Source organism: Ixodes scapularis, unplaced genomic scaffold, assembly GCF_016920785.2.
Source record: "Ixodes scapularis isolate PalLabHiFi unplaced genomic scaffold, ASM1692078v2 PGA_scaffold7__128_contigs__length_106722199, whole genome shotgun sequence".
NCBI classification, from domain to species: domain Eukaryota; kingdom Metazoa; phylum Arthropoda; class Arachnida; order Ixodida; family Ixodidae; genus Ixodes; species Ixodes scapularis.
The window spans coordinates 44,192,892-44,218,041 of NW_024609882.1; the positions used below are offsets into that span (position 1 = coordinate 44,192,892).

General features: G+C 45.6%; 1 protein-coding gene across 1 annotated transcript in view; it reads left to right on the forward strand.

Moving 5' to 3' along the window:
* Positions 1–1,149: 1,149 nt before the first annotated feature.
* LOC120842838 (oxytocin receptor-like) overlaps positions 1,150–25,150 on the forward strand; it is a 94,516-nt gene continuing 70,515 nt past the window's right edge. Inside the window, exon 1 of the mRNA XM_040214024.3 lies at positions 1,150–1,484. Coding sequence (XP_040069958.2) covers positions 1,176–1,484 — 309 coding nt within the window. The 5' untranslated portion in view covers positions 1,150–1,175. The remainder of the gene's footprint in view (positions 1,485–25,150) is intronic.

Below are 25,150 nucleotides of genomic sequence, written 5' to 3' on the forward strand. Positions count from 1 at the left end.
GATGCGTGAGGTTTTTTTTTTTTTTTTTTTGCTATGGTGCACGTGAAAATGCTGTAGATTCCTAGTTTTGACACGCGCTATGTATTTATGCGGATGGTTTCTGTTACTTCTTTTAATATTGAGATTTCACGTCTTTGGCATTGGCAACGTGTACAAAAAGTTAACACCACCTTTCTGCGCCCGATGAGTGTTTAAAAATAATATGAATAAGAAATGTTACTTTTTCCTTCAATATTAAACAATTGAGCGTGGTGGCGAGAAACGTTTGGTGCGACGTACCAACAGATTCATCCTTCCACTAGAAATACAACAATCATCCCTTCATCGATTCACTCGAGCACAGCGAATTCGTCAGGGTCTTCACATGATGACGTCGCGGTGAACCTTTTTCAAGTGCTGATGGCGTCACATGGACACCGTGACGTCATCAACGTGACGTCACCAGTTGTATTCGTATTCATTAGCCATTTGAAGATCGGGGGTGGGGGTGGAGGAGGACGAGAGACAAAAGTCGCATAAAAGCACCTGACAAAGGGGCTACATCCCCTGGGTGCGAAAGTGCTAAGAGCTGGCCCTATGAATGTTGTGCATTTGAAATCGCCATAAGAACGAGGCATTCGCTTTCAGTTGAGCGGGAATAACAGACACGACAAATTATGAAGCACTTGCATGTCTACTCAAGTATCGTTACTGAAAAAACAATCTTAGAACACTTGCAGTACAAAAAGACAGGCATGATTTTGTTGTTGTTGTTGTTGTTGCTCTTGCTGTTGTTATTGTTGTTGTTGTTGTTGTTGATGATGATGATCATGATGTTTTTTTTGCTGCTGTTGCTGTTGTTGTTGATGCTGTTTTATTGTTGTGGTGGTTGTTGCTGCTGTTGTTGTGGCTGTTTTTGTTGTTGTTGCTGTTGTTGTTCTTTCTGGTGGTATTGTTGTTGTTGGTGGTGTGGTATTCTTGTTGGTGGTGGTGTTAGTGTTGTTGCTGTTGGTTGTGGTGGTGTTGTTGCTGGTGTTGTTGTTTATATTAGCCTCCATGCCCATAACTCCTGTAATGTCCCGCCCCTACTTTCTCACAGATGCGCTGCCGCGTCGGCAGACTCCACCGTCTCGCCATGAAGGCGACCGACCACCCTGCGTCCGCTCCGGATTCCTCGGGGCTTGGCTAAGGTCTCAATGGCCGACTGTGCCGAGCGGGGCGTTGGCGGCGTGCCGGCGGGCGTCCCCTTCTCCGGCCCCTCTTCTTGGAACGGCACTCGTGTCTACCCGGACGGCGTGGTGTGGGACGGGCCGCTGATCCAGCGTGTGGCCACACTGTCCATCATCATGCTCTTCACGCTGACCGGCAACTTGGCCATTCTGGTGGTCCTGTCCAGGCCGCGCATCGTCAAGAGGGCCTCCCGGGTGAACCTCTTCATCTTCAACCTGGCGCTGGGGGACCTCGCCGTCTGCCTCTTCACGCAGTCATCCGAGGTGCTGTTCGAGGTGAGGGCATAGTGGCTCCGCCACTGGTTCGCTTTGCACACTCTAGAAAGCGGCCCAGAAAGGGTTTGTGGCACCTACGAATCGAACCTTGAATGCACCTCAAGAAGGAGGAACTTTTTTCGCAGCGGTACTTTACCCATAAAGCTAATATTATTTACAATAAACATATATTTGGGAGCCTGTTACCCGTACCCCCTTTAGGGGAATTGAGCTATGTCTGAGCGAATATTATTCCGAGTGCATGAGATACCTTGTGCATTCGATGCAGACTAGTCTGATTAAACTAAATTGCAGCGTACGCTAGGACAAAAACATACACCTACAGCCGTTTTACCTATATAAAAATGTTAAACAAAGTTAAACAAGCTTTCCTACTTCGATGTTGAGCAAGAAGGTGCGTCAGCGGACTTGAACATCGTTGGCTAAATCCATATGAGTGTTTTCATAAAAGCTGCAGCTCTGCCTATATGAGTATTTAAATATCGCTTTGACTAAATTTCTCTTCGCTGATGAAACAGGACATCGGTATGCAGTTTCCCCTTCCTCCAAAGAACATGTTCGTGCCCAGAATACTTTGAAAGGTCCCGCAAGCAATAAACGAAGGAAACAAGATCAGAGGCCAAGTTTCCAAATAAAAAAATTAAAAAAAGACAAAAAAACACGCAACCTTGGATATCATGCCTGTGTTTAGGAAGAAGTACATGAACGGCGTCACAGCGCTTCGACAAGGCACGTGAACAATAGTCACAAAATAGCAGAAGCGTTTTCATTGAAATGGAGCGACGTGTTCACCCGTAGAACACTATATTATAAATAAATTAATTAAAGTAAACCTTGCGCATGCATGTAGTAGACTGCATGCGCTACGCGGTTGGTGCCAACACGACATTGGTTATTTTCTGTCTTTTACCTACAAATAGTATTGGTGGGCACCACACTTATCCGCTTGAATTATTGCCCGAAATCAGCCATTTCAAGCACGCCAGTAGTTTTTACGATAACCTTTAGGAAAAAATAAGCACACTACACAGTTAGCGGCGATCGAATGTCCACGTTAACGGTCTTGCGTTCAGTACATTTACCTTTTTTTTCTTCGTTATTTCTGTCTGACAACAGCTCCAACCCCCACATGTTCGTAACCCATAAGGCATCCTTATTTTATTACAACCTGATTTTTATTAAATATCTTGGAAACCGATACGCAAACCTATGCAGTTTTCTTTTTTGTCTGCAAAAAAAAGCAGGCTGTGTTTGCGTGTTATGAACACCGTTTCGAATAAGAGCTGAGTGATGTACGAGGCGGTGGACTTCAAAGTCAATTAGGAATACTTCTGTGCTGAATATCATATGCCTTTTAACTATCTGTGGGAAGACAAAGGAAATCAAGTCACGTCCTGATTGAATGGATGCTTAAAGAGAAGAAAGGCTAAACCGTCACCGTGACTGTGTTTTCACTGTAGGACCCGATAAACACCGATCTCTCGTCCTGCACCAAAAATTGACACTGAAAAACACCGAATCCGTACGAAAATAAAATACCCCAAATAATCACCACCAAAATTTCGTAAAAATAAACCCCCGAAAACACGGAACCCCAATCATAACGAGACAACAAAAGACGAACAAGCGAAACGCAATATCAGGCGTTAGCGCGGGTAGCCCTCAGCAGTGGCAGAGCCCTATCGCTTTAGCGGTGCCTGGCGCCACCAGCGCGGTTTCCCAAGCCTAACGCCGGTCCCAGGGGTCTCGCCTGTGCGTTTTCTTGCCTCGTAAAAACACAAAAGGGTTCAGCATCCAACGTACTCAACACACCGCATGCCATGCAAACCAAGCTCTCAATTCCGCAATATGCTTGGTGTCACCTAGCAATGGACTAAAAGGCCAAGGCCACGAACCCTCAGGTCCAATTGTGAGCCAGTCGGAAACCGCGTGGTACGTTGCTCCGACGTACGCGTCAGTTCCTGTTTCAAAGCAACATGTGATTCTTAAGGCTGGCCCCTGATTGGGCCGGGCGACCCAGAGCTTTGGACTTCGGTCCATCGTAGGGTGACACAAAGTATACAGCCTCTTTTCAGCAAGCCGTAATCAGTCTGTCCTGTCAGCCGGCCTTGATGCGCACTTTGTCATCGAGCTCGCGTTTTTTTGGTGTATATATACTTGATGCCCCGACCGTGGAAAGACTGAACGCGTGGCTTTGACATGTTTGCCACGGGAGGGTTCATATCTCGAGGGAGACGCTCGTTGGCGTGCCGCTTCGGTACACCACTTTACTCCTTTATCCTCCGGACTATTCATATAATTGTCTTCTGCACGTTGCCACGTTTCTCGACTAGGCTGTAAACACGTTTCGAAGATGCGCAGTAGCCACTAGGTACTTTTTTCCTGGATGACGAGCTCTCAAAATCTGTATAGAGGGTTCGGCAGCAAGGACCAACACATTTGGCAAGCCTCGAAAAATTGGAATTCCAAACGTACATGCCTGAAATTGGGCGCGCGTACGCAATTTCTCAAGAAGGTTTATATCTATACCTTTTTTTTTTTTTTCAGAGCTCCAATTCAGAGGTGATAAAATATAAAAACAAAGGAGTAAAAGCGGCGGTCGTGCATTTTCTATGCCCTATACCGATGTTGGTCGTCTGCACGCTGGTTTGTAGCCTTGCTCCGAGGTGGTGATTGTACGTATATATCGTTAAAAGTATTCATTATCGCTTCGGAATTAAAAACAGCGCGAAAAGACGAGGACCAGGCAAAGAAGTAACACGAACGCAGCGCTGCGTCCGTGTTACTTCTTTGTCTGGCCCTCGTCTTTTCGCGCTGTTTTTAATTCCGAAGTATGTACCAACTCGCCCAAGCCTCAACTTTAGCTTCATTATCGCGATTATTTGGCTCATCCCCAGCTTCTACTATTGGTACTCAACGTGTTCTTGCGTTCAGCAAGGCACCCGCGGGAGCGATTTGATAAGCCTGTGTGCAGACGACAAAAAGGCCGGTATAGAGCATGGGAAATACAAGGCCTCCGATTGTGGCTTATTTTTGAATATTTCGCTCCCTCCCGAATTGAGTTCTAAAAAAAAAATACATATAAAACTTCTTGCGAAACTACGTTCGCCTGCCCAATTTTCAGGAATGCACATTTGGAATTCGAATTTCGCGAGGCGAAAAAATATGTGTTGTTCCTGACGGCGGCGCCCTGTACGTCCATACTGAAAAAGAAACCGAAAGCCCCGTACGTAGCAGGGTTCTCCGCCCTCGCGAAACGGCTAAAGGCTTCGAAAAAAATCGCCTTGGGAATTAAAAAGAGCAAAAAACAAAAAAAAAAAGTAAACGCTCGATCGTTCCAGCTCGTGAACTCCAGTTTGGCATCGACTCTCTTCGTCAATATTATGGAAACGCTTTTTATTCATGATATAGGGAACCTTGAGTTAAACTTCGAAGATTGCGTGCACGGTGAAATTGGAGGCCGGTGAGCACGCCTGTTTGTTCTTGGCTCTCTTGACCCGCGGCCCGTGCTGCAATTACTAAACTCGACATCCCAAGGAAGGTTGAGTAACTCTGGTGCGCAAAACGCTACCCGCGTTCAGCATTGGCCTACTTGTGTTGTCCAGGGATGGGGGGATGTGACCCCCCGGAGTAACTCCTATCTACTTGGGTAAGGTTAGGGCGACCAAACATTTGAGAGAAAGCAGTACCTCGAAAGCGTGCAAAACGGAAACTTGTACAAAGCAAAGCGTATAACTGGTACGGTATATTTCAAGTGTGTTTTGAATTTACTCATGATGTGTTAAAATACATTTTAATTGTGTACTTGTTAGCGTCTTGCGAGGGTTGGCTGCATTAACTCCACGAAAAAACAATACGACACTTACCGTATTTTGAAAGCATACTACAAATAATAAATAAACATTGCAGCATGCTAACAATAATGTTCACTTCTTTTACTTTCTTTTTTTTCTTTTTGCTTTATGAGAGTGTGCAATTAGTTTAATCGTAGGGCATAGCTTTTTGGTAATTCACGTCGGTGCACCGAAGCATTCAGTAACCAAGGAACTCTAGAAGCCGCGCCTAGTGGAAGCCGCTGTAATTAGCAGTGTTGTGCAATCAGTTCAAGCACTCTCACTCTGGCTCGTTGGATACTGGTTCGTTCGAAAAAGCCGTATCATTAGATAAATGCACAGATTCATTGCAGAAGCACCCGTCCATTCGTGCTGGTGGACACAACCGAAAAACTTGGCGTCAGAATCCCCGTGGTACGATTAGTTCAACTTACTTAGAATCACACCGACGTGGCCCGTCCTTGGCTTTTGATTGGTTAACTCGGTCGGGATATTAATTGACGTGACAAATTTAAGACAATCACCAAGAAAGGCGCGACCTTGAGCCTTCATGTTTTATTCATCGGGAAGCCAAACTACTGTTTATACGTTTTCTGTAGCAACAAATCGAAAACGGCAAGCGACGTGTGCCCACAGAAAACGCGATAGGGCCGTCACTGGACAATTGGGGAGGTGTGAAAATTAAGTTTCATTAGTATTTCCCAATATCTTAAGGAAAGCGTGAAGGCTTCTTTCCTTCACTACTTTTTTTTTTCCTTTTTTTAAGCTGTCGGTGGCAATAGGTTGCGTCTCTCAATAAGTTTGTCCTCAAACATGCTCGCGCATCTACTTTGTCTCGTAGCACACTGCAGCCTAATCACTGCAAGAATGGTATGAGACTAAAAGGCGAGTACTGTTCCAAAAACGGAATGTGCGCAGGAGCAACTTCAAGACGCGAAACATTTATTCTTCTCCTCCTCCCTGCGCACTTTGTGTCTTGTATATGTTTACTGACAGCTTGAATAAACCGCAGTGCGTTATGTATGGCGTTCGCATATCTTGTTTTGAGGTTCCTTCTTCCTCGGCGCTCCTGCCCGGCAAATGCCGAAATCTGCTTGGATGCTGTGAAGTGATAATGAGATGGACGGCAATCGACCAACTCCATCTAGAATAGTGAGGGCCTCCGAACGCCCCACTCTTCCTTCCATGGAACGTCATCGCAGTCGGATTGCCCAAACTCGACAATTGGACCCAAGCCCGATGCCGAACGTCCTTCGACGCATTGATTGGACAACGAGGCCCAGCCGAGCACTGACTCAGCACTCGTATCCAATCAGTGCCTTCGCTCGATTTCATTTTGATAATGACGTCAAAATTCTAGTGCACAATCGTTGATTATTCCACTAAGTGGTGTTGACTGGACACACACTGTGTTTCCTTTTCTTTTATTTTAAACTGTACAACTACGTTCAAACCGTCTTTTTTTTTTCTTTGTTTCCTTTTGCGGCTTATCCTTCATACAGTGGGCTTCGTAGTCAGTGCAGGTAAAGCGTTTTAAATACGGAGACCGTGAAACAGGAAACTATTGCCCACGTCTAGTACGGCTCTATAGTTAGCCGGCAACAGCCAGGCGGCGCTAGCAGAATGAGAGCCCATGGTTATACCCTGTCTCGTAACTTGGCAAAGGGTGAACAATAAGCCCCACATTGCGTGCGGACGGCTTCAATATGCACTACGTATGCGAGGGCAACGCACAGATATGGAAGCATGACGCAGCGTAGAGCCTCATACTTCTTCACAATAAAACCGCAATCCGATGACAAGTAGTCACGTTCCGATTGGCCCGCCAGGGCAGTAGCTTTCACCGCACTGGCATGTTATGCGATCACGGTTCTTTAGCCTACCCGGTATTTCTTGCTTCAGACACTAGGCTAGGTGGCGCCACCAGAGTAATAGGGAGTATCCACTGGAGGCCATAGCTGTGTGCACGACTGCTGAGCGCGTGCTGACGGCGGGATTCCGCACTCCTTTTTCAACGTGCATACCGCAAACAGCATTACTGCCGTTCTTAGCAGGCTATTATTGTGAGCCCCTTTTGAGCATGCGCTCTAAACATCGCCCTCAAATATGGCGTCCAGTAAATACCCCTTACAGCTTACGCTCTAATAATGCAGCCGCCACTCCAAGACATACCCAATGTTTCTTGCTCCAGTCACTAGATAGCGCCAAACAAAACAGTATTGCAGGTTTTCTATACATCAAAACATTTACGGAGAGGAGGAGACAAGAGGGCGCAGGGACGTCAGGACGCCGAGCTCTGATTGGAACGATTACAGGGTAGACCTAAATCTAGCTGCCTTTGTCACTACTCAGTGTCCGAACGCGAACGCCCGAAGGCTATCTGCGCATGCGCTGCGATTTCGCGTGGCGAGGGGGAAAGCAGGTGGAAATGCGGAGACATTTGCAAATGATCAACAATTCCGGCACCTCCTCGCAGCTCGTCTTGCAAACACGGCCCAGAAACCACGTGACTTCGATCGAGAAGTTGGAAACTTTCTGTAACGCATGCTCTCTGTAGCTCGCTTGGATGGGTGGTGGTTCACCGCTTCTCCCCCTCACGTCTCTTACCCTGAGTGGCGTCGCCTCCTCTGGAGTTGCGAATAGGCGAGCCGATAGAGATAAGACGTAGAGTTCTGTCTCAAACGTTGCAATGGAGCGGAATGGAACTTTCGCGTCACCTGGCTACCAAAACGTAAAATGACAAGAGAAACTCGGAACAAGAATGAAAAAAAAAAAAAAACGGGGCTTTGTTACTGTTGTGTTTCGTCGCAGACTACGTCCAAATGCTACAGCACCGCTTGACTTCTACGCAGGTTATAAACCGCTGATCTGGTTAAACAGTGACGAACAATATGGCGGGTAAAGCAAGCATCGAATGCGCGCTCTACTCGTACTCAAACGTCGCCCTCTCTCGCGCGGCGTGTCTTTGGCACATCGAGCGCGGTCGTACTCGGCACGTCGCTACTTCCGTTCAGCTCTCTGCCCTCCAGACCGCTCCTTGGCTTTGCGAGGCATTGCAAAGACTGCGGTACGTCCACGGCGAGCATTTCGTCCTATGACCCGCGCATGCGTGCGATAAGAAAACGTTTTTTTCGTTAATCCGAATGGTGTTTCTCTCAAACCCTGTCACACAGTTCCTCTCAATGATGTTGATCGGTCCCAGCGAAATCATAGAGCTAGATGGGGCCTAAACGATCGTTCTGAGGGGGACGTTGTATGCGTTGTAATCTATCATTAGATTGAATCAGGAGTCGGAAAACTTTCGTAGCGGCAGGCCGAGTCGTCACGAAGTCGACACGGAGGGGGCCGGACGGCAAGTCGCGTAGAGCGAGTAGTGGGGAGGGGGAGGAAGGGCGGGAACGTAAAAAAGGCAAAAAGGAAGTGAAGACTTTTTCTGCCCAAGTACGGGCAATGCCAATTGGGAGTGCTCCTTGTTTCTGCTAACCCCGCGCGAAGTCTGTTTGAGGAGGCTGCAAAGGAAGGGGGGGTACTCCTTTTTGGTGTCATGCCGGGGCCGCACGAGACTGCATCGCGGGCCGCATGTGGGTTGCCGACCCCTGGATTAGATCCTTTCCCTTTTATTTATGCACTTAAAAAGGGTTATGACACGAAACGTAAACGTATAGATTATTCATGAAATGGATAGCTCATAGGCTATTTAGTATATACACCAAGTTACGCGATTCTTAGAACTCTGGTAATTGCAATATTCAATTTACGAATTTTTATCATTTTCATCTGGCGGCCAGGCAACACTGCCCAATTTAGTCACACAAAGTTGACACGGAGGGGGCCGGACGGCAAGTCGCGTAGAGGGAGTAGTGGGGAGGGAAGGGGGAGGGAACAAAAAAAAAAGGCAAAAAGGAAGTGAAGACTTTCTCTGCCCAAGTATGGAGATGTCGGACAATGCCAATTGGGAGTGCTCCTTGTTTCTGCTAACCCCACGCGAGGTCTGTGTGTCACAGTGGACCTGTTTCCCGGAGCTCCCGCGAAGCGAAGTGATTTTTGGTATGTTTACCGCCGAATTCCCAAACCCCACTCCAATTGAGGGGCCCCTCCACTTCCTCGATGCAGGCGCGAGGGCCGGCGCTGGCCAATCGCGACGGCGGATCCGTCGTCGCCATTGGCCAGCGCCGGCCCTCGCACCTTCCTCGAGGAAGTGGAGGGGCCCCTCGATCGAAGTGAGGTTTGGGAATTCGGCTGTTAGTTTAGTGGCGTTTGTGGTTAAGGGGTGGTAGAAAGCAGTTTTTAATATATCGGTAAGATAAAGGAGTTGGTTAAAGTTGTCTTTTTAGGTAGGGTCACAAGACGAGACCACGGACACCTTTTTAAATTTTTGGCGGGCTTTCTTGGTTTGAGTTTCGGAGAGATATTTATCGGGGTGTTGCGTTGTGTGTCGGTAGGCGATGATGAATACGCGACGGAAAGATGCGAAGCCTAAATTAAAATAATGACCCGATGAGGAATGTGAGGAGTGTGGACGCTGCTGTAGCATGATGAAGATGGTGTTCAAGTGTAGCAGAAGCCGAAGGGAGAAGCTTCACATGCCGGAGTTGCGCGAAGGTCGAGGACGGTTTCAGGAGAATAGGAGGGAAATGGCCAGGTACGGTGGAGGAGTTGACGAGGGAGATAAAGGTAGAGCGGGAGACGCGGGTTCAGCTCGAGGCGCTGTTCGGAGATCTGGTTAAAAGAGCCGACGCGAAGGTGGACGAGATGACCAGGGAATGGGAAAGCAAGGTAGAGAGAGTGGCGGGAGAACTTAGGCAAGAACGCGAGCAGCGAGCCCAGCTTGAGCGACAGGTAGAGGAGCTTAGACAGGGAGCAGCAGTGCAGCAGGGTCCGAGGAAAGCAGCAGAGGTACAGGCAGAGAAAGCGCAGATGGCTGGAGGGAGTGAAGGCAGGCAGTCGGGGGTTAAGAGGGTGCTGGTGGTAGGAGACTCGAACATAACAAGGGTTAAGGAGGGGCTGCTGGACAGGGTGCAAGGGTATGGGAGGGTAAACGTAGTGGCTCAGTCAGGAGAGTGCATGGTAGACGCCAGGGATGGGCAAAATACATGCTAATATGTATCGAAATACAAATACAAAATACTTCGTCAAAAATGTATTTAATTACAAATCTAATTACATTTCCAAAAAAGCATTTAAATACAAGATACAAATACAACCAAATGTATTTGGTCCCCTAAAAATACTTTTCCAAATACATTCCTCAAAATTTGCATCAGCGACTTCAGGGCACAACGGGTTTCTGGGTATCTCATTTTAATTTTGCATCGCACACTCGGGAGTTAGTGTGCGAGGCTCTAGTAGCGTAATAGAAATATAATCACAAAAAATGTAATCAGTGAAAAAAGTACAGAGCTTCAAGTAGCTTTTTTTGTCGATTACATTTTGGTATAGACTAACAAAAAACCGAGACGACCAAGACGCGCAGCAGTAGCTAGAGACTTCTTTTATTGTTGCAACTCGCACCAGTTACAAAAATCGGGACGACCCGCGCATTTAGAATGTTCTAGGCAAAAATATGGATGGAAATCAGGCTGGAAAGCATCGCAAGTTCTCACAGGCACTTATTTAGCCAGTCTGCCTGTGAACGTCGATTTCGTCACTATTCTTGCCCTGGACTATACTCCGCTTCACCTTATGTTGTACCGCAGACAAGGCTAGAAGCGCGAGCTTATAGCGTTGGCAGCTACTCTTGACGCACGAGAGCTTGTGCCGCCGAGATGTGCCCTAGAGCAAGGAGCTCGCGCTTGTAGCCTTTCCTGCGGTACATCATAAGGTGAAACAGAGTATAGCACCGTAATCACACAGTCACTAAACGCTTATGCTTGATTGAGAGACACTGAATTCGGTGCAGAACGTAGTTTTCGTCCTGCTCTGGACAGTGCCTTTAAAATAAAACCGGAGGGAAAAAAAAAGCCCCATGGCCGAATAAAGGATGGAGACTATATCTTACAACCACATGCATAAAAACAAGATGTATATTCACCCACAAAATTGTATTTAATTACAATTGTATTCAAAATACCCACGTATTAGTATTTAAATACACACGTCAAATACATTACCCAATTTGTAATTAAATACAAATGCAAAATACACAAAGTATTTGAAATACGTATTTCAAATACTGCCCATCCCTGGTAGACGCTATGGTCAAAGTGAAGGAGTAAGTGTGGAAAAACAGAGAGGGGATAGAACCTAGTGGTAGTGGATAAAGGACTAAATGGTGTGTTAAAGGTACGGAGCCAGAACCTCGGCAGGCAGATAGAGTTGGGGTTACGTAAGCTAAAGGAGGTCTCTGAGACGGTTCATGTGCGAATATGCACCATCCCAGAGGTCCGGGGAGAGTCATTGCAAATAGAGAATCGGGTGGTGGAAGCTATCCGGGTGATAAGGGGGATGAGACGACGATTTGAGTACGGAGTAATGGAAGTAAACAGGGTGGTGTACGAGGCTCGCTCCAACCCTTTTACATAGAGCATCCACTACAGTGGTACCACTGGTAGCACGGTAGGCGATAGAGTTGGACGTCACATCGTACATTTTTGGGGGGTCCCGGAGGCCTGAGTGCGCCGGTGAAAATGAGGGCCAAAATGTAGATCCAAGGGGGGCGGGGGGGGGGGGGGCGTGGGGATTGGGGGGGGGGGATTAGGGGGGGGGTTTAGGAGGAAGGGAGGAAGCCTCGTAGGAATAGGAAAAGGAAACAGCTTAACATAGGTTTCATAAACATGCAGAGGGGCAGGAGCAAAATAAAGTGGGAGGAGATCGAGGAGCCGTTAGAAAGCGAAAACTTTGCAGTTAATGGATTAGCAAGAACACATCTGAAAGACATGGAAGAACCACGATACATACCGGAATATCATTGGATGGGATGCAACCGGGCCAAAGGGGAACGCAAGGGAGGCGGATTAGGGGTGTTACCGAAGGGTCAGGAAATGGAAAGGGAACGAGAGGGCTGCAGGGAACACATGTGGATCAAAGGCAATATTGGGAGTTCGGACACAATCCTGGATTTTGTGTATCTAAAAACAGAGAACGATGCTAGGGAGGAAAACACAGAACACTTAACATGTATATCAGGAGACGCTAGGGAAATCGGCACTAACAGGGAAATAATTATCTTGGGGGACATGAATCCGCATTTGGAAGACTTTGATGAACACGCGGATGTAACAGGGAAATCGTTAGAAGAGTTCTGCGAAGCTCATGATCTGGTTTTGGTTAAAGCGCAGGTAAAATGTGATGAAAAAATGACGTGGGAAAGAAGTAAGTCGCACTCGACCATTGACTACTGTTTGATGTCACGGAAGCTATACAGCATATTAGGAAGTAAGGAAATAGATGAGGAAGGCACAAAAAGCCTGGGGAGCGACCATAAGAGAATCAAGATCAGATTCGGCACAGTAAAACCCGAAATGCAAAATCAAAAACAAAACGGTAGAAATAACTTAAATGATAAAAAATTACAGGAGGTAACTAAGCGAATCGAGAACATGGTATTCAAGCAACCGGATAGAGAATGAACATATGAAGACTTAGTTACTGTTTCCAAAGGAGAGTTAGAGAAATACCGAATCAAACAAGGAGGAAGAAAATTAAAACTCAAGCTCGAAAGTTTGTAGGATAAAGAGGTTAAGGCAGCAATATCGAGTCACCAAGCGGCATCTAGAAAACACAGATGGGCAAAGAGAAAGGAGGCCACACCAGCCGAAGTAACATCAAAATGGGAGGACTTTCAGGAGAAAAAGCGGGAGGCATCAGCATTGATACATGCAAAACTTGGGAAGGCAGGGGTCCAGTGGATGATAGAGATAAACGAGAAAAATAGAAATACGGCAAAAAGGTTCTGGGAACACACCATTGCACAGGGAAAAAAGACCGAAGGGCACCAGCAGAAAATAACCACACAGGGAGGGAGAAAGGTAGAGGGGGAAGAGGCAAGATAATACATTAAATTGACGTACAATCGAAGCAGCATTTTCGGAGTTAGAACCAGATCAGGCGGTCGGGAATGGTAGCGTCTACACAACACAAGAGGAGGATTGCAATGAAGAAGAGGAAATGACCACAGGGGATAGGAAAAAGCAGAAGGAAGGGTACCGGCTGGAACTGCGACAGGTCCAGACGGCATACCCATGAGATTGATTAAAGACCTAGGCAAAACAAGCAAATTGAAACTAAGGCAGGTAATTGACCAGATATTTATGGGAGGGGAGGTACCCAGTGACTGAAAATTAATCAGGATGATATTATTATATAAGGGCAAGGGTGACAAAGACAGTATCAAATAATTACGACCAATCACAGTAACTTTAATAATATAGAGGCTAGCATGCAAATTGTAAAATCTAAGTGGACAAACCGAACTAGCGAGCTGAGATTTAAATACATTCAACGAGATGGAGCCGATCAGAGCATATCAGTAGAAAAGGGAGTAAAGGAAATTTAGAGGAAATCGTGGGAAAGAGAATGAAGGGGAAATCAGCTTTAACAATATACAGGGCACAAAAAGGAGAAATAAAGAAGGAACAACTGTATGATAATTCAGTGGGGAGCTCATTTCTGTTTGAAGCTAGAACTGGAGTGCTAAGAACAAAAACATATAGGGCTGAATTTTAGGAAATAGACATTCTGTGCGAGGTATGCACCGCGAAAGGGAAACTATAGAGCATGTAACTTTAAGGTGCACGGGGCTTCGTCCCACCCTCTTGGGGAGGATAACTACGGATTTGTGGAGGGCACTGGGTTTTCCGGACATGAATGGACGGGTGCCCAGGCGAAAATCAGTTCACTTCTAGCTGGATTATGGAACTGGTCCCAGCTGGAAATGAGGCAGTCCAGCAGGAATCCAGCTTAGCCCAGCTAGATTCCAGCTGGGATCCTGCTGGACTGCCTCATTTCCAGCTGGGACCAGTTCCATAATCCAGCTGGAAGTGGGATGATTTTCGCCCGGGTGGATAGGGAAAAAATTGCGGTCATTAAGAGGAGATTGGAAGATTGGTGAAAAAGGTGTAGGGAGGGGTGAAAATACAGATAAAAAATAAGCAAGGGTAACACTTTAAAAAGGGGGGGGGTGATAAAACAAAATTTATACAAATTAGCATAAAAAAGGTTATGAAATGTTAGGCTAGATGACGCAAGCTGTCGCCCGTTACAAAGGGTATAGCCATTACCATCCATCCATACATGAACGCCCTCACATTCTAGGCGCCCCCATGATCGCCCAAGCTCTCCTCCCCGCGGTACGATCAAAACCGCTTACGCAACTCGATAACCCGAACTCTATTCTCACTCTCGCCCCCGGCTCGTTGACCTCCCACTCTCCATGCGCCTGCTAGATATTCCCGCACGACGGTGACCACGGCGAGTTCGTCCGTAACTCGCCGTCGCTGGAGCTGGTCGCCGGCGGGTCGCAATCAAAATGAACAGCTTCCAATATCTCTTGATAGCAATCACTCTCATCGCTACTGCGATCAATGTCGAACACTTTGACAAGGCGACCGATGCCGTAGACGTAATCGTCACGGACCGCATGCTCGAAACGCGGAAGTTAAACGAGGAAGCTAAAGTTGGAGACGCCAAGAGATACGTCTGTGAGTGCGTGCAATGGGACACCGCGCGGGAGGCTGGCGACGCAGCCAGCCTCCAGCTTCACCCGCATCCGCCCCTCCGAGGGACCCGCATATAAATCGATTTATCCAGGAAACTATCCCGGCCCTTTCAGAACAAATTTTGCAAGATTACAAGAACATACAATGGGCCCTGGCAGCATAGCTATTTCATATTTTATTTTTGGTGTGTCATAACCCCTTTAAGTTGGTTATCATTGCGTGCCCTGCGTACTGTTTTGAAAGCGCTTCGCCATACAAATTCTTTTAGTCTGCGCTCGGTCATGGAAAACGACATATTATAATCAGTGTTCGTGCCCGACTTTTTTTATGTGTTGTCATCCGCTGAGCTGCGTCTGGTAATCAGTCTCCCGGTGCAATTTGGGATATAAGCAGACAAAAGGAGAATTTCTGGTTTGTGGCTCACGTTTGTCAAAGAAGCATGCATTGTGAAAGAGTTGTATTACTTGTTCGTAAAATTAAATGACTGAGTTTTTTGTTAGTGCGTTTCTTTTTCTTTATTTTATTATGTGAATCAGTATACAGAGAACGTTGGCTCACTCAGTTCCCGGAACACGCAGTGCATACATATGAGCGTTCACTTATTTTTGTCTATAAGGAGGAAAAAAAGCTATATTTTTAATGCGCATTTAGGGTGCTGAAATATGAGCCGAACCAGCGGCGTTCAGGCCAAGGCGGTATAAAAGACACGCGGAGAGAGCCCTCTGCACATTAAACTCTTTAAAAAAATATCTCGGAATGGACTGCCACATTTCCTGTTGTCGCACTACGGCAGTCTGTTTCACAGCTTTGCCAGAAACACCCCATTGATCAATTTATTTACCCTTTTCGGCTAACACTCGACGGGGCCGGCTATCACCACATAGCGACAAATTAAAGCACCAGGACAGTACAAGAGCAATGGAAGGTGAAGAGCATATAATAGTAGAAATTACCTTATATGCTATTTGTTTCTTTCGTGTCTTAATTCGAAGGGAGGACAAATTTCTGTCATTTTTACTTTTCATTTCTTCCACTTCCTCTGACAGAATGTGCATTTATTCGCTTGCACATTATCATCATTTAGTTTTTTGTTTGTTTTTTTAAAGGCGCAAGTAGTTATAATAAAAGAGTGGATATATATTTTTAAAATTGGCAATAATGCGAGACCACACTATTAAACGCTGTAATGACCCTAGTTATGGTGGAAACAAAATAAGGATGGTGTTGTTGCTGCAAATGCAGCACGGTCACTTATTGGAATGACGTCGTCAGACATTTGATAGGGGAGAGTTCACGACGAAATGACACGTAATTTACAAGAATGCTCGAAGCAAGGGAGACTGTGGTGACAAGGTGATCACGAAATTCACTAGATTAGTGGTTGGGATATTACCATTGATTGAAGATACAAGCGTTTTTGCCCAAAGTAACAGATTGTGTTTAACACCAAAGAGTCCAAACAAGCATCAAGGTTTGAACATCAGTTAGAAAGCCGGAAAAGTACTAATGTAGATACAACAAAAGAAATATACAGCGAAAGAGAAATGTATTCAAAGGCTCAAAAGAATCCAGCCTCGCAAAACACTTTTTTTTTTTTTTACAAGAGTGAAGCCGTCTTGAATGTCGTCACTTCTGGTATGCGTTGAAGCATCGTTTTCATCTTTCCAACCCGCTGGAAGATGTTGACGAAAAATGCATGATTGTCAAGCATTCTTGTTTTGCCTGACCTATATTTCTCGCACATTCCAGTTTGCAATGTCTTATCATTTTTTCGTCCCGCATGCCTGAGAACGAAACCAAAAACTTCTATAGGTAAAAAGAGAAAGAGAGCAAGTAAAAAAAAAAAAAAGAAACACAAGCTACGGCAGTGTGCAAAGTTCAAGTATGCTTCTTATTGACGGCGTTTGTTTGTTTGTTTGTTTTTTATTTAAGCGTGCTTGAAAATAAATGGAAATTCGCACTGTAAACACTTGAGATTGAGAAGACAAAAAAAGAAAAAAAAATGTAGGCACCTGAACATGGTGGCGCCCCGGTGCATGTGCAAACAGTCCCTATATTTTCTACGTCTTCTCCGAGAAGCCGTATTACCGGAAATTAAAACGGCGCTACTGTCTTACTTTGCGGCAACAGAACGGGAGAAAAAAATAATAATTTTGTTATATTGGATCAGCAGAGAGCAGTAAACTCTCAAGGAGGGAAGAGACGACGTTGCAAGCTTGGGAGTTTTACCCGTACTCCCACTTTCATTTTCCATTCCATGTTAACTTACACCAAAACCGAATATAACTTTTCGCAATCTAGATTATAAAACTGGAAATCTAAGTGAAATTGTTCCTGGAATTCTGAAATACAAATTGCATACAAAGGAAAAATTTCGGAAAACTTGAAATCCAGACAGAATCCAATAAGGTTTCCAGTTCCCTAATCCAGATACCGGAAAGTTATATTGGGTTTGGGGGTAGGGATATTTTTCCAATATAACTATACGGGAAGTAATTAAGGGAGAGGAGGAGATGAGAGGCGTGCGGGAACGCCAGACCATCAAGCTCTGATTTGAGGGTTTAGTGGGTAGACGAAAAGGCCACCGCCCTTGTCGCTACCCATTACCTCCCTCCAATCAGAGCGAACGAGAGCGCGCCGTCTGTTCCTCGCGGAGTGTCTCGCGTTCCGACTCGTTCTAACAGTGAGTACCGAGAGAGGCAGTTAGCCTTCGCTTTTACCCACTATCCTTCAAATCAGAGCTCGACGCAGTGACGTCTAGGCGCGCTCTCGTCTGCCCCTCTTCCTCGGTTACGAAACGCATTAGGAGCGAAAGTTCGTCTGCTTCTTTTGCGGGGGTTGTGGTGACGCCAGAAGGACGCCAAGTTCTGATCGGCCCTGATTGAAGGATAGTGGGTAGGCCTCAAAGCAAGCTGCCTTAAGGTCTACCCACTATCCTTTAGTTAGAACCAATCAGAGCTCGGCGTTCTGACGTCACCAGAACCCCCGCAAAAGAAGCAGACGAACTTGCGCTCCGCATATGTTTGTGTGTGGATTTCTGAATTGTATAGGAAGAAAATGAAAGGGTTTAAGTTATTGTTTGCCATAAAGAGCGTTTCCCTAAATTTCTATAGGCCGAGTCCCGCTAGAGCGACAAACAGAAATACCGACACCGACAAGCCGTCAGCACGCGCAGCTTGCACGCGAAGGTATCTTTGCCAGGCGTGCAATCACCCTTCCTTACTTCAATTACGAGCACCGTGAGACCACAAGCTTGCCAAAGGTACCTTCGTGTGGATGCTGCACGCGCACGAGGCTTGTCGGCGTGGGTTGTTTTAGAGGGCAGCTCTTATAGGCGCCCGTTTCCAGCTTGAGCGGCGTCGCCGTCGGCGTTGGCGTCGCCGTCGGCGTAACCGCGCGGTGCACTATGGGTAAATTTCCCGCTAAATCTAGCTCAAAAATTGCCCCGCTATATTTAGCGGAAATATTTCCCGGCTAAATTCAGCGAAAACATTTCCCCGCTAAGTCTAGCGGAAAATTTTCCCCGCTAAATCTAGAGGAAAAATTTTCCACGATAAATCTACCAGAAACATTTCTCTGGGGGTCACGTGACCCCCGAGGTCAACACCAAACTTTGGGGGGTCACGTGACCCGCCATGTGACCCCCAAGGTCACGTGACCTCGGGGGGGGGGGGTCACGTGACCCCTCCCCCAGGTCACGTAACCCCCCCCCCCCCCCCCCGAGTACACGACAGCCTCAGTACACTTCTCTCCTCCTCCTTAAGAGCAGCGCTCTAATTCGGCATTATAGGGAGTTGTAAACGGCGTTCACTTTTTTGTTTTTCGCTCTAGCGGGACTCCGGCACAACTGGATACTAACGGGTTACCCTTGATAACGGGCGTTAGCTTGCGCCATCTAGCCTATAAGCTAAAAGCCAAAAGTCTGGTTCCTGCCCTCACCCATCGAAGCCAATTTGTTTCCCTTGTGCACTTCTGTAACTATCAGAAGGCGGTGTGGGATATCGCCAGAATGACATTTCAGCATCGGGAAAAAACAACAAAAAGCATCACCCCCCCCCCTCCTCCTCCCCCCCCCCCCCCCCCCCCCCCCCCCCCCACCGCAAGAGAGACGCTAATTTTCTCCGGTCAAACCTAGTCGGCGTTACCCCAAAACCGGGTTCACTGGGAGACAGGGTTGAGTCTTCGGGCCGGCGCCATGCGGTAGGGAGTCTCAATTTCCCTCTGTTCCGCCTGTTCCAAATTACTCTTTGTTATCAAAGATCGCTTATCGTGCATTATTTCATCCTAGTCTGCAAACCCTAGCGCTCCGGCCAAATCCTTCACCCCCCTCAGGGAGGGCGGCAGCAAGCACTGTGAACCTCATCACAACATGTCTCGTCCCCCCCCCCCCCCTTGGCATACGGCACACCGCGTATTCATTTCCTCATACTTTGCCCTATATGTCGTGGTCCTAAATATTCCTGCTCTAACTTCAAATAACAAAGAGCTCCCACGTGAGATAGCATACCAATGTTACTTCCTTCTCTCCTTTTTTCGTTTTCTTTAGAGTTAAAGGTAATTTTTCCTGTATTCTTTCCGCCCACATTTTCCTCTCGGCTTAGTTTTGCTTTCTTTTCCACGGAAATAGTCCGCTCTGCCCCAGTGCTTTAGTATTGGATTTTTAATTTCAGTTTTCGGGTTTCGTTTGTTTCTTTAGTGTTCAGACTTTTCATATTAAGATACTCATATACCTTTCTCGCCCATCATGTATTTCCCGCTGTTTCTAGTCATTGTTAAAATCTCAACTTACTCATCGCCTCTCTAACCTCGAAAGATGCCTAGCTTATGTATGGATCCCCAGGGGCGGATGCAGGAATTTCCTGAGGAGGGGGGAGGGGGGGGGGGGGGGGGGTCAGGTGTTGGTCAGCATACCCTATGTTTGGGAACCCCCTCTTCCTCTCCTTCGTTTTACGCCCTAAATTTTACACATGCAGAAATCAAGAGGGGGGTCAGGACATCCGGACCCCACCTCTAAATCCGCCCTTGTGTATCCCTGCACTCTTTCATTGGTGTATCCCCACACGGCCCCCGTGCGTCTGCCCACGCTCCTCTGCCGGGTTTCTAAACTTGACTGGACCTCAGATGTCATGCATAATACCGCATAGCCAAACGACAGTCTCGGAACCATGAATCCTTTCCATATTGCCCAAACAACTTTATATCTATTGTAATCGCATAGTGCCCTATGCTTCATAATTGCGGCATTCCTTTTTCCTTTCCTTGACATATTCTCTTTCTCTTCCTCCAAGTATTGTTTTTCCTGATTCAGCCACACTGCTAGATGTTTATATTCTCTACATACTCTATTAGAATGTCTTGAATTTCCAGTGGGTCCCCCTTTTTGTTGTTATAAACCATTATTCCTGATTTGTCGCTATTGAAATTCAGGTTCAAAAAGTCTCCTTCTTCTCCACATATCTTTGTCGGCTCCTGCAACCTATCCCGGCTATCTGCTAACCGTACAATGTCCCCTGTGTAGAACAATCCCGGTACAACTTGTTTTATTGTTCCCCATCTCTCTTTATATATGAGACCTCAAAGCCTGCATTTCACTCTTCTATTGTTTTTCCACTCTGCTTAAGTATGACATAAAAAATGGGCGATAGCGGAGTTCTCTTTTTATTGCTGCCGAATCTGTTATTTTTCCTTCCCGTGTTATCACAACCTTATAATTTGCATATACCTGTTGTAAAAGCCTAATCAAATGTGTATCTAAATAATAATCCCTAAGCTGGATCAAGAGTTTTTTTTTTTTCCTAACTCACATTATTGTACGCCCCTTTAATGTCTAGAAGTGCTTTCCGTAACGCTGTTTTACTCATCCGTGCCACCTCTATGCATTGAGTGATGTCGAATAAGTTACCACCTAATCGTCCATCTCTTCGGAACCCGTTCTGTAGCTCACCTAGGATGTTTCGTGCCCATTCTTCCATTCTTCTTTTTACTATCTCCATCGCTAGCCTGTACAGGGCCGAAGTTACTGTTATTAGGCGATATGATGCTATGCTATCCTTATTCCTCTTTCCTTTATACAGCAGTCTCATTCGGCTTTGTTTCCAATCATTGGGTACGTCTTTCCCCATAATGATTTGATCAGTTGCCTGGAATGATTTGATCAGTTGCCTGGAATGATTTGATCAGTTGCCTGTCTTAGCTTCAATTTGTTTTTTGTTACTAACTAGTGTCTTGACCTGTCTCATTCCTCGTCTGGGCCTGTCGCCGTTCCAGCCGGTACTTTACTTTCTGATCTGCCCCATTCCCCCGTGGTCGTCTCAGTTTTCTCATTAGTGTCCTTGTCTTGTGTCGTGTTGCTGTCTGTGCTCTGTCCAATCTCGTTGGGTTCAAGTTCTGCGAACGTTGCCTCGATTGTCCGTCTAATAAATTTCCTTGCCTCCTCGCCCTCCACACTTATTCATCCTATCTGGTGAATTACTAATAGAACTCTTCAGTTTTTCTCCCCTGAGTATCTGCATTCTCTTGCATGGGGTGATAATTTTGGAAAGTTTCTGCATGGTGCCTTAGGCCAGCTTCAGACGGGCAACTTTCCCAGCAATTTTGGTGTTACTGGCGGGTTGTTCCGTAGCCTTCCTTCGACCCTGGCGCTGCGACACGAATTGCACGGATTGCGTGCGGCTTAAAACGAAAGAGCAGCTCGGACAACTCGCAGATGTTTGAAGCGGCATGCAGCCAACCAGGGACGCGATATTTTCGCGTGACATCCCGTGGCGGTCATGATGAGAACTAAACACTTGGTTCTGTATTGAAATGAATCGTTTTTTGGGGATAATCCGTGTGAGAAAGATACGTTAGTATTCTCAGCTCCAGTTAAAGATATAAAGACAGGTTTACCGCGCGTAACTGGGTGTCTAAATAGTGCTATAAAAATAATACTTAATTATGATGATGGCAAATCGTAGAAATTCGGCTGATACGTGTGAAAGCGGGTGGCCCGTGTTGCTGTTGTTGATACGTCAAGTTGCTGGTAAAAACTGTCCCCCGTCTGAAGCAGGCCTTAGCGAACTTCTCACCACGAATTCAAACCAAAAATGATAAAGGTTTGGTTACAGTTACGGTTACCGTTACATCTATAAAAATTGTTTTTTTTTTCGGTTTTAAGCGGCTTCAATTTTTATATTTTGGTTACCAAAATAGCGTCCCGCGAAACCTTTTTTTTTTTTTTTTAATCTTGCAAATGGATGTTAGAATATTGCTGGGTCCTAAGAATGATGTTACCATGTTACTCTTTACCTTGAACTTAACTTTCTTATAAAGTGTTCGTTTTCTTCGAGGCTAGGTACTCTATTCAACATAAAAAAGTATCAAGCAGCCCCGATACCACATTATGAGTCGGCGAGGCAAAATGAATCGGCATATCCCTTAGTCATCCCGACTCACATAGTCACTGCAAACTTAACAAACCTCAGGGCACGGCGAATCTCGAGCATCTTATGATCGCTCGGCCAGCCAGTCAGATCGCGGCATTAGCCAATAAGAACGCCAAAGAACCAATCACGAAGCAAGAAGCATGAACAGAAAAAGCTACACCCTGCGCTTTTTAAGCAAACCTAGAGAAAAGGATTTGTTCTACCTGTTTGTGACAGGCATGTCCCAAAACGAATGTTGTCTAGGAAGAAAAAAATTTTGCCTAATGTTTATGCTACATTATGATTTGTCTTTCGATTTGTGGGTGAAACGGAAATTGTACCCCCTCAGGTATGATGATGACAGCGTTTGTACCCAACGAGTATGCGCTCCGAGTTCACTTGACCTCAGAGCGCACACTAGTTCGGTACAAACGCTATAATCGTCATCATCCCACAAGGGTACAATTTCAGTTTCGCCCGCAAATAAAAAAAATTGGAGTTGTAGCCTAACTGCTGGGCAAAACAAAAAAAACGAAAAAAAAAGCTTTTTCGACGAACGTTTTTTTGAAACATTCCTGTCCTGACCAGATAGAAATCAAAATATTTTCTCAGGTTCAATTTTTCTTTAAAGCGACTACGCAAGAATTCGAAAATGGCTTCTCCTGATCGGTTAGGTTAGGTTAGGTGAGATATGGCACTCATGACAAGTAATCATTTACTTGTAGTCGATTACTTTTTGGGGTAGTTTTGAAACCATTTAAATACATTTTATTAAAAAGTAATCACGAGAGGAACTTGATTACTTTTGGAAGTACTAGAATTACTCGTAACCGTTGCTATATTGCCGTACCCTTCCCCTGATGAGGCCCTTTGTTTGTTTGTCCTTTGGTACAAGTTTCGTGCCAAAGAATCCTCGACCCAAGTCTACAACAGGAGGATGGTTTACACAATACGTAGTTGACAACTCGGTGGTTCTAATCCAATAATGGCGAGTACGAAAGACCCGTTTTCAAACCGGCAGAAAAATCTGCCCTTTTTAAGTATCGGTTACTTTTCTTTTTTTTTTTTTTTTTGTAGCGGCTAATTTTTTTTTAGTAATCACATTAATTACTGATACCATCGAGAGCAATTGTAATTAATCAATATTATCGAATAACGTGTGTAAGACTAATTAGGAATCTCGAATAATTTTATTTCTAAGGCTCTTGCACTTCATAATTATTCGTAATTATTTTCAACTGAAGAATAGGCTACACACACTACAACATGCCAAAAGCACAGTATTCCATAAAAAAATAGAAAAAACTCTCCCGCTTTTGTAGACAATTCAATGAGGTGGTTTCTAAGCGTTCCTTCATTCGCTATTTTGTCTTGCGAGTTTGTAAACAGTACCATTTAAAGGAGCCATGAAACCATGTTACTACTTTTGCTTAATACTACTCTGGATCACTCTCTAACCTTAATAGCTGAATAGATTTGCCTCAGTTTTTTTTTTCTTTTTAGGCAATGGCAGTATACAAAAACGAATTAGAGAAAATTAGCATCGTTCATCCCCTCAACTCGAAGCCATATCCACGTGGCTATGTGTCTATCCGCGGCCGCCAACGTTAATCATTCCGACGCGCTGGGGTTGGCCAAGTGTTAAACGCATGTTTAGCTCAGGCACGTTTGGAGTTCGGCTATTCTCTTCACTGCAGTGGTTGAACACGAGCAACTACCCGAGTATCCGCCTAGGCATTCATTGTTACAAGTCAAAGGGGAGTGCTCACTTGGTTTTCATGTCCAATCCATGAGCCGCGCTCGACTGTCGTAAGGTGGTTTGTTTTGATCCCACAATTACGGCATCAAGCTGTGCGAATGCAAGACTGAAAAAAATAGTCCCCTTTTATCCTCGCAATTTCACCGCGACAAAGAAGCTTCTGAATCAGTGGCGGTCCGTGCGAGTATAATAGAGTCGTACTAAGACAAGTACGCTTCTGCAAAGTCATACACATTCCAACCCAATGTTGTTTTATGACCCCTTTAAACATTTTGTCGCTTAAAATATTACATATGGCATGGAACCCAAAGCTTCTATGGCTCCTTATATGGCCCGCAAAATTCGGTTTCCTAACGTATCGCGCTGCAATGTATTATAAAGGTGCAAGCAGGCGGTAGAAGTTTTCAGTGAAAAAAACCGAAGAATGAACTTACCTCGTTCATAAAACAAAATATAAAAAATCTGTTTTGGGCAATTTACGTTGCTGCTTCGCAGACGATGCACGCGTAGCCAAATGTGCTTCCGACAGATGGCGCACGCAGCGTCGAAGGAGCGCCGGTCGATTCGGTATCTTTTGCTAGATCGTCCGCTATGAACCCGAATCGACCGGCGTTCCCTCAACACGGCGTACGCCATCTGTCGGAAGCACATTTCTCTACGCCTGCATCGTCTGCGAAGCAGGAACGTAAATTGCCCAAAACAGATTTTTGCTTATTTTAGTTTTTTTTTAACTTTTGAACGAGGAGATTTATTTTTGTGATTTTATATTGTAAACTTCCCCTACTTGCTTGCACCTCTGTAGTAAATTTCAGCGCGATACGTTGAGAAACCAATTTTTGCGAGCCGTCTAAACTGCCTTAGAAGCATTATTTCACATGCTGTAGAATTCAAAACGTCAAAAATCAAAGAATAACTTCCTTCCTGGTATTTAGTCAGCACCAACAAATGTGTCGACAAAGTCCCTCGCCTCTAAAATCACTCGGCAGTTGCACCAAGAACGCTGAAGAGAACCCAC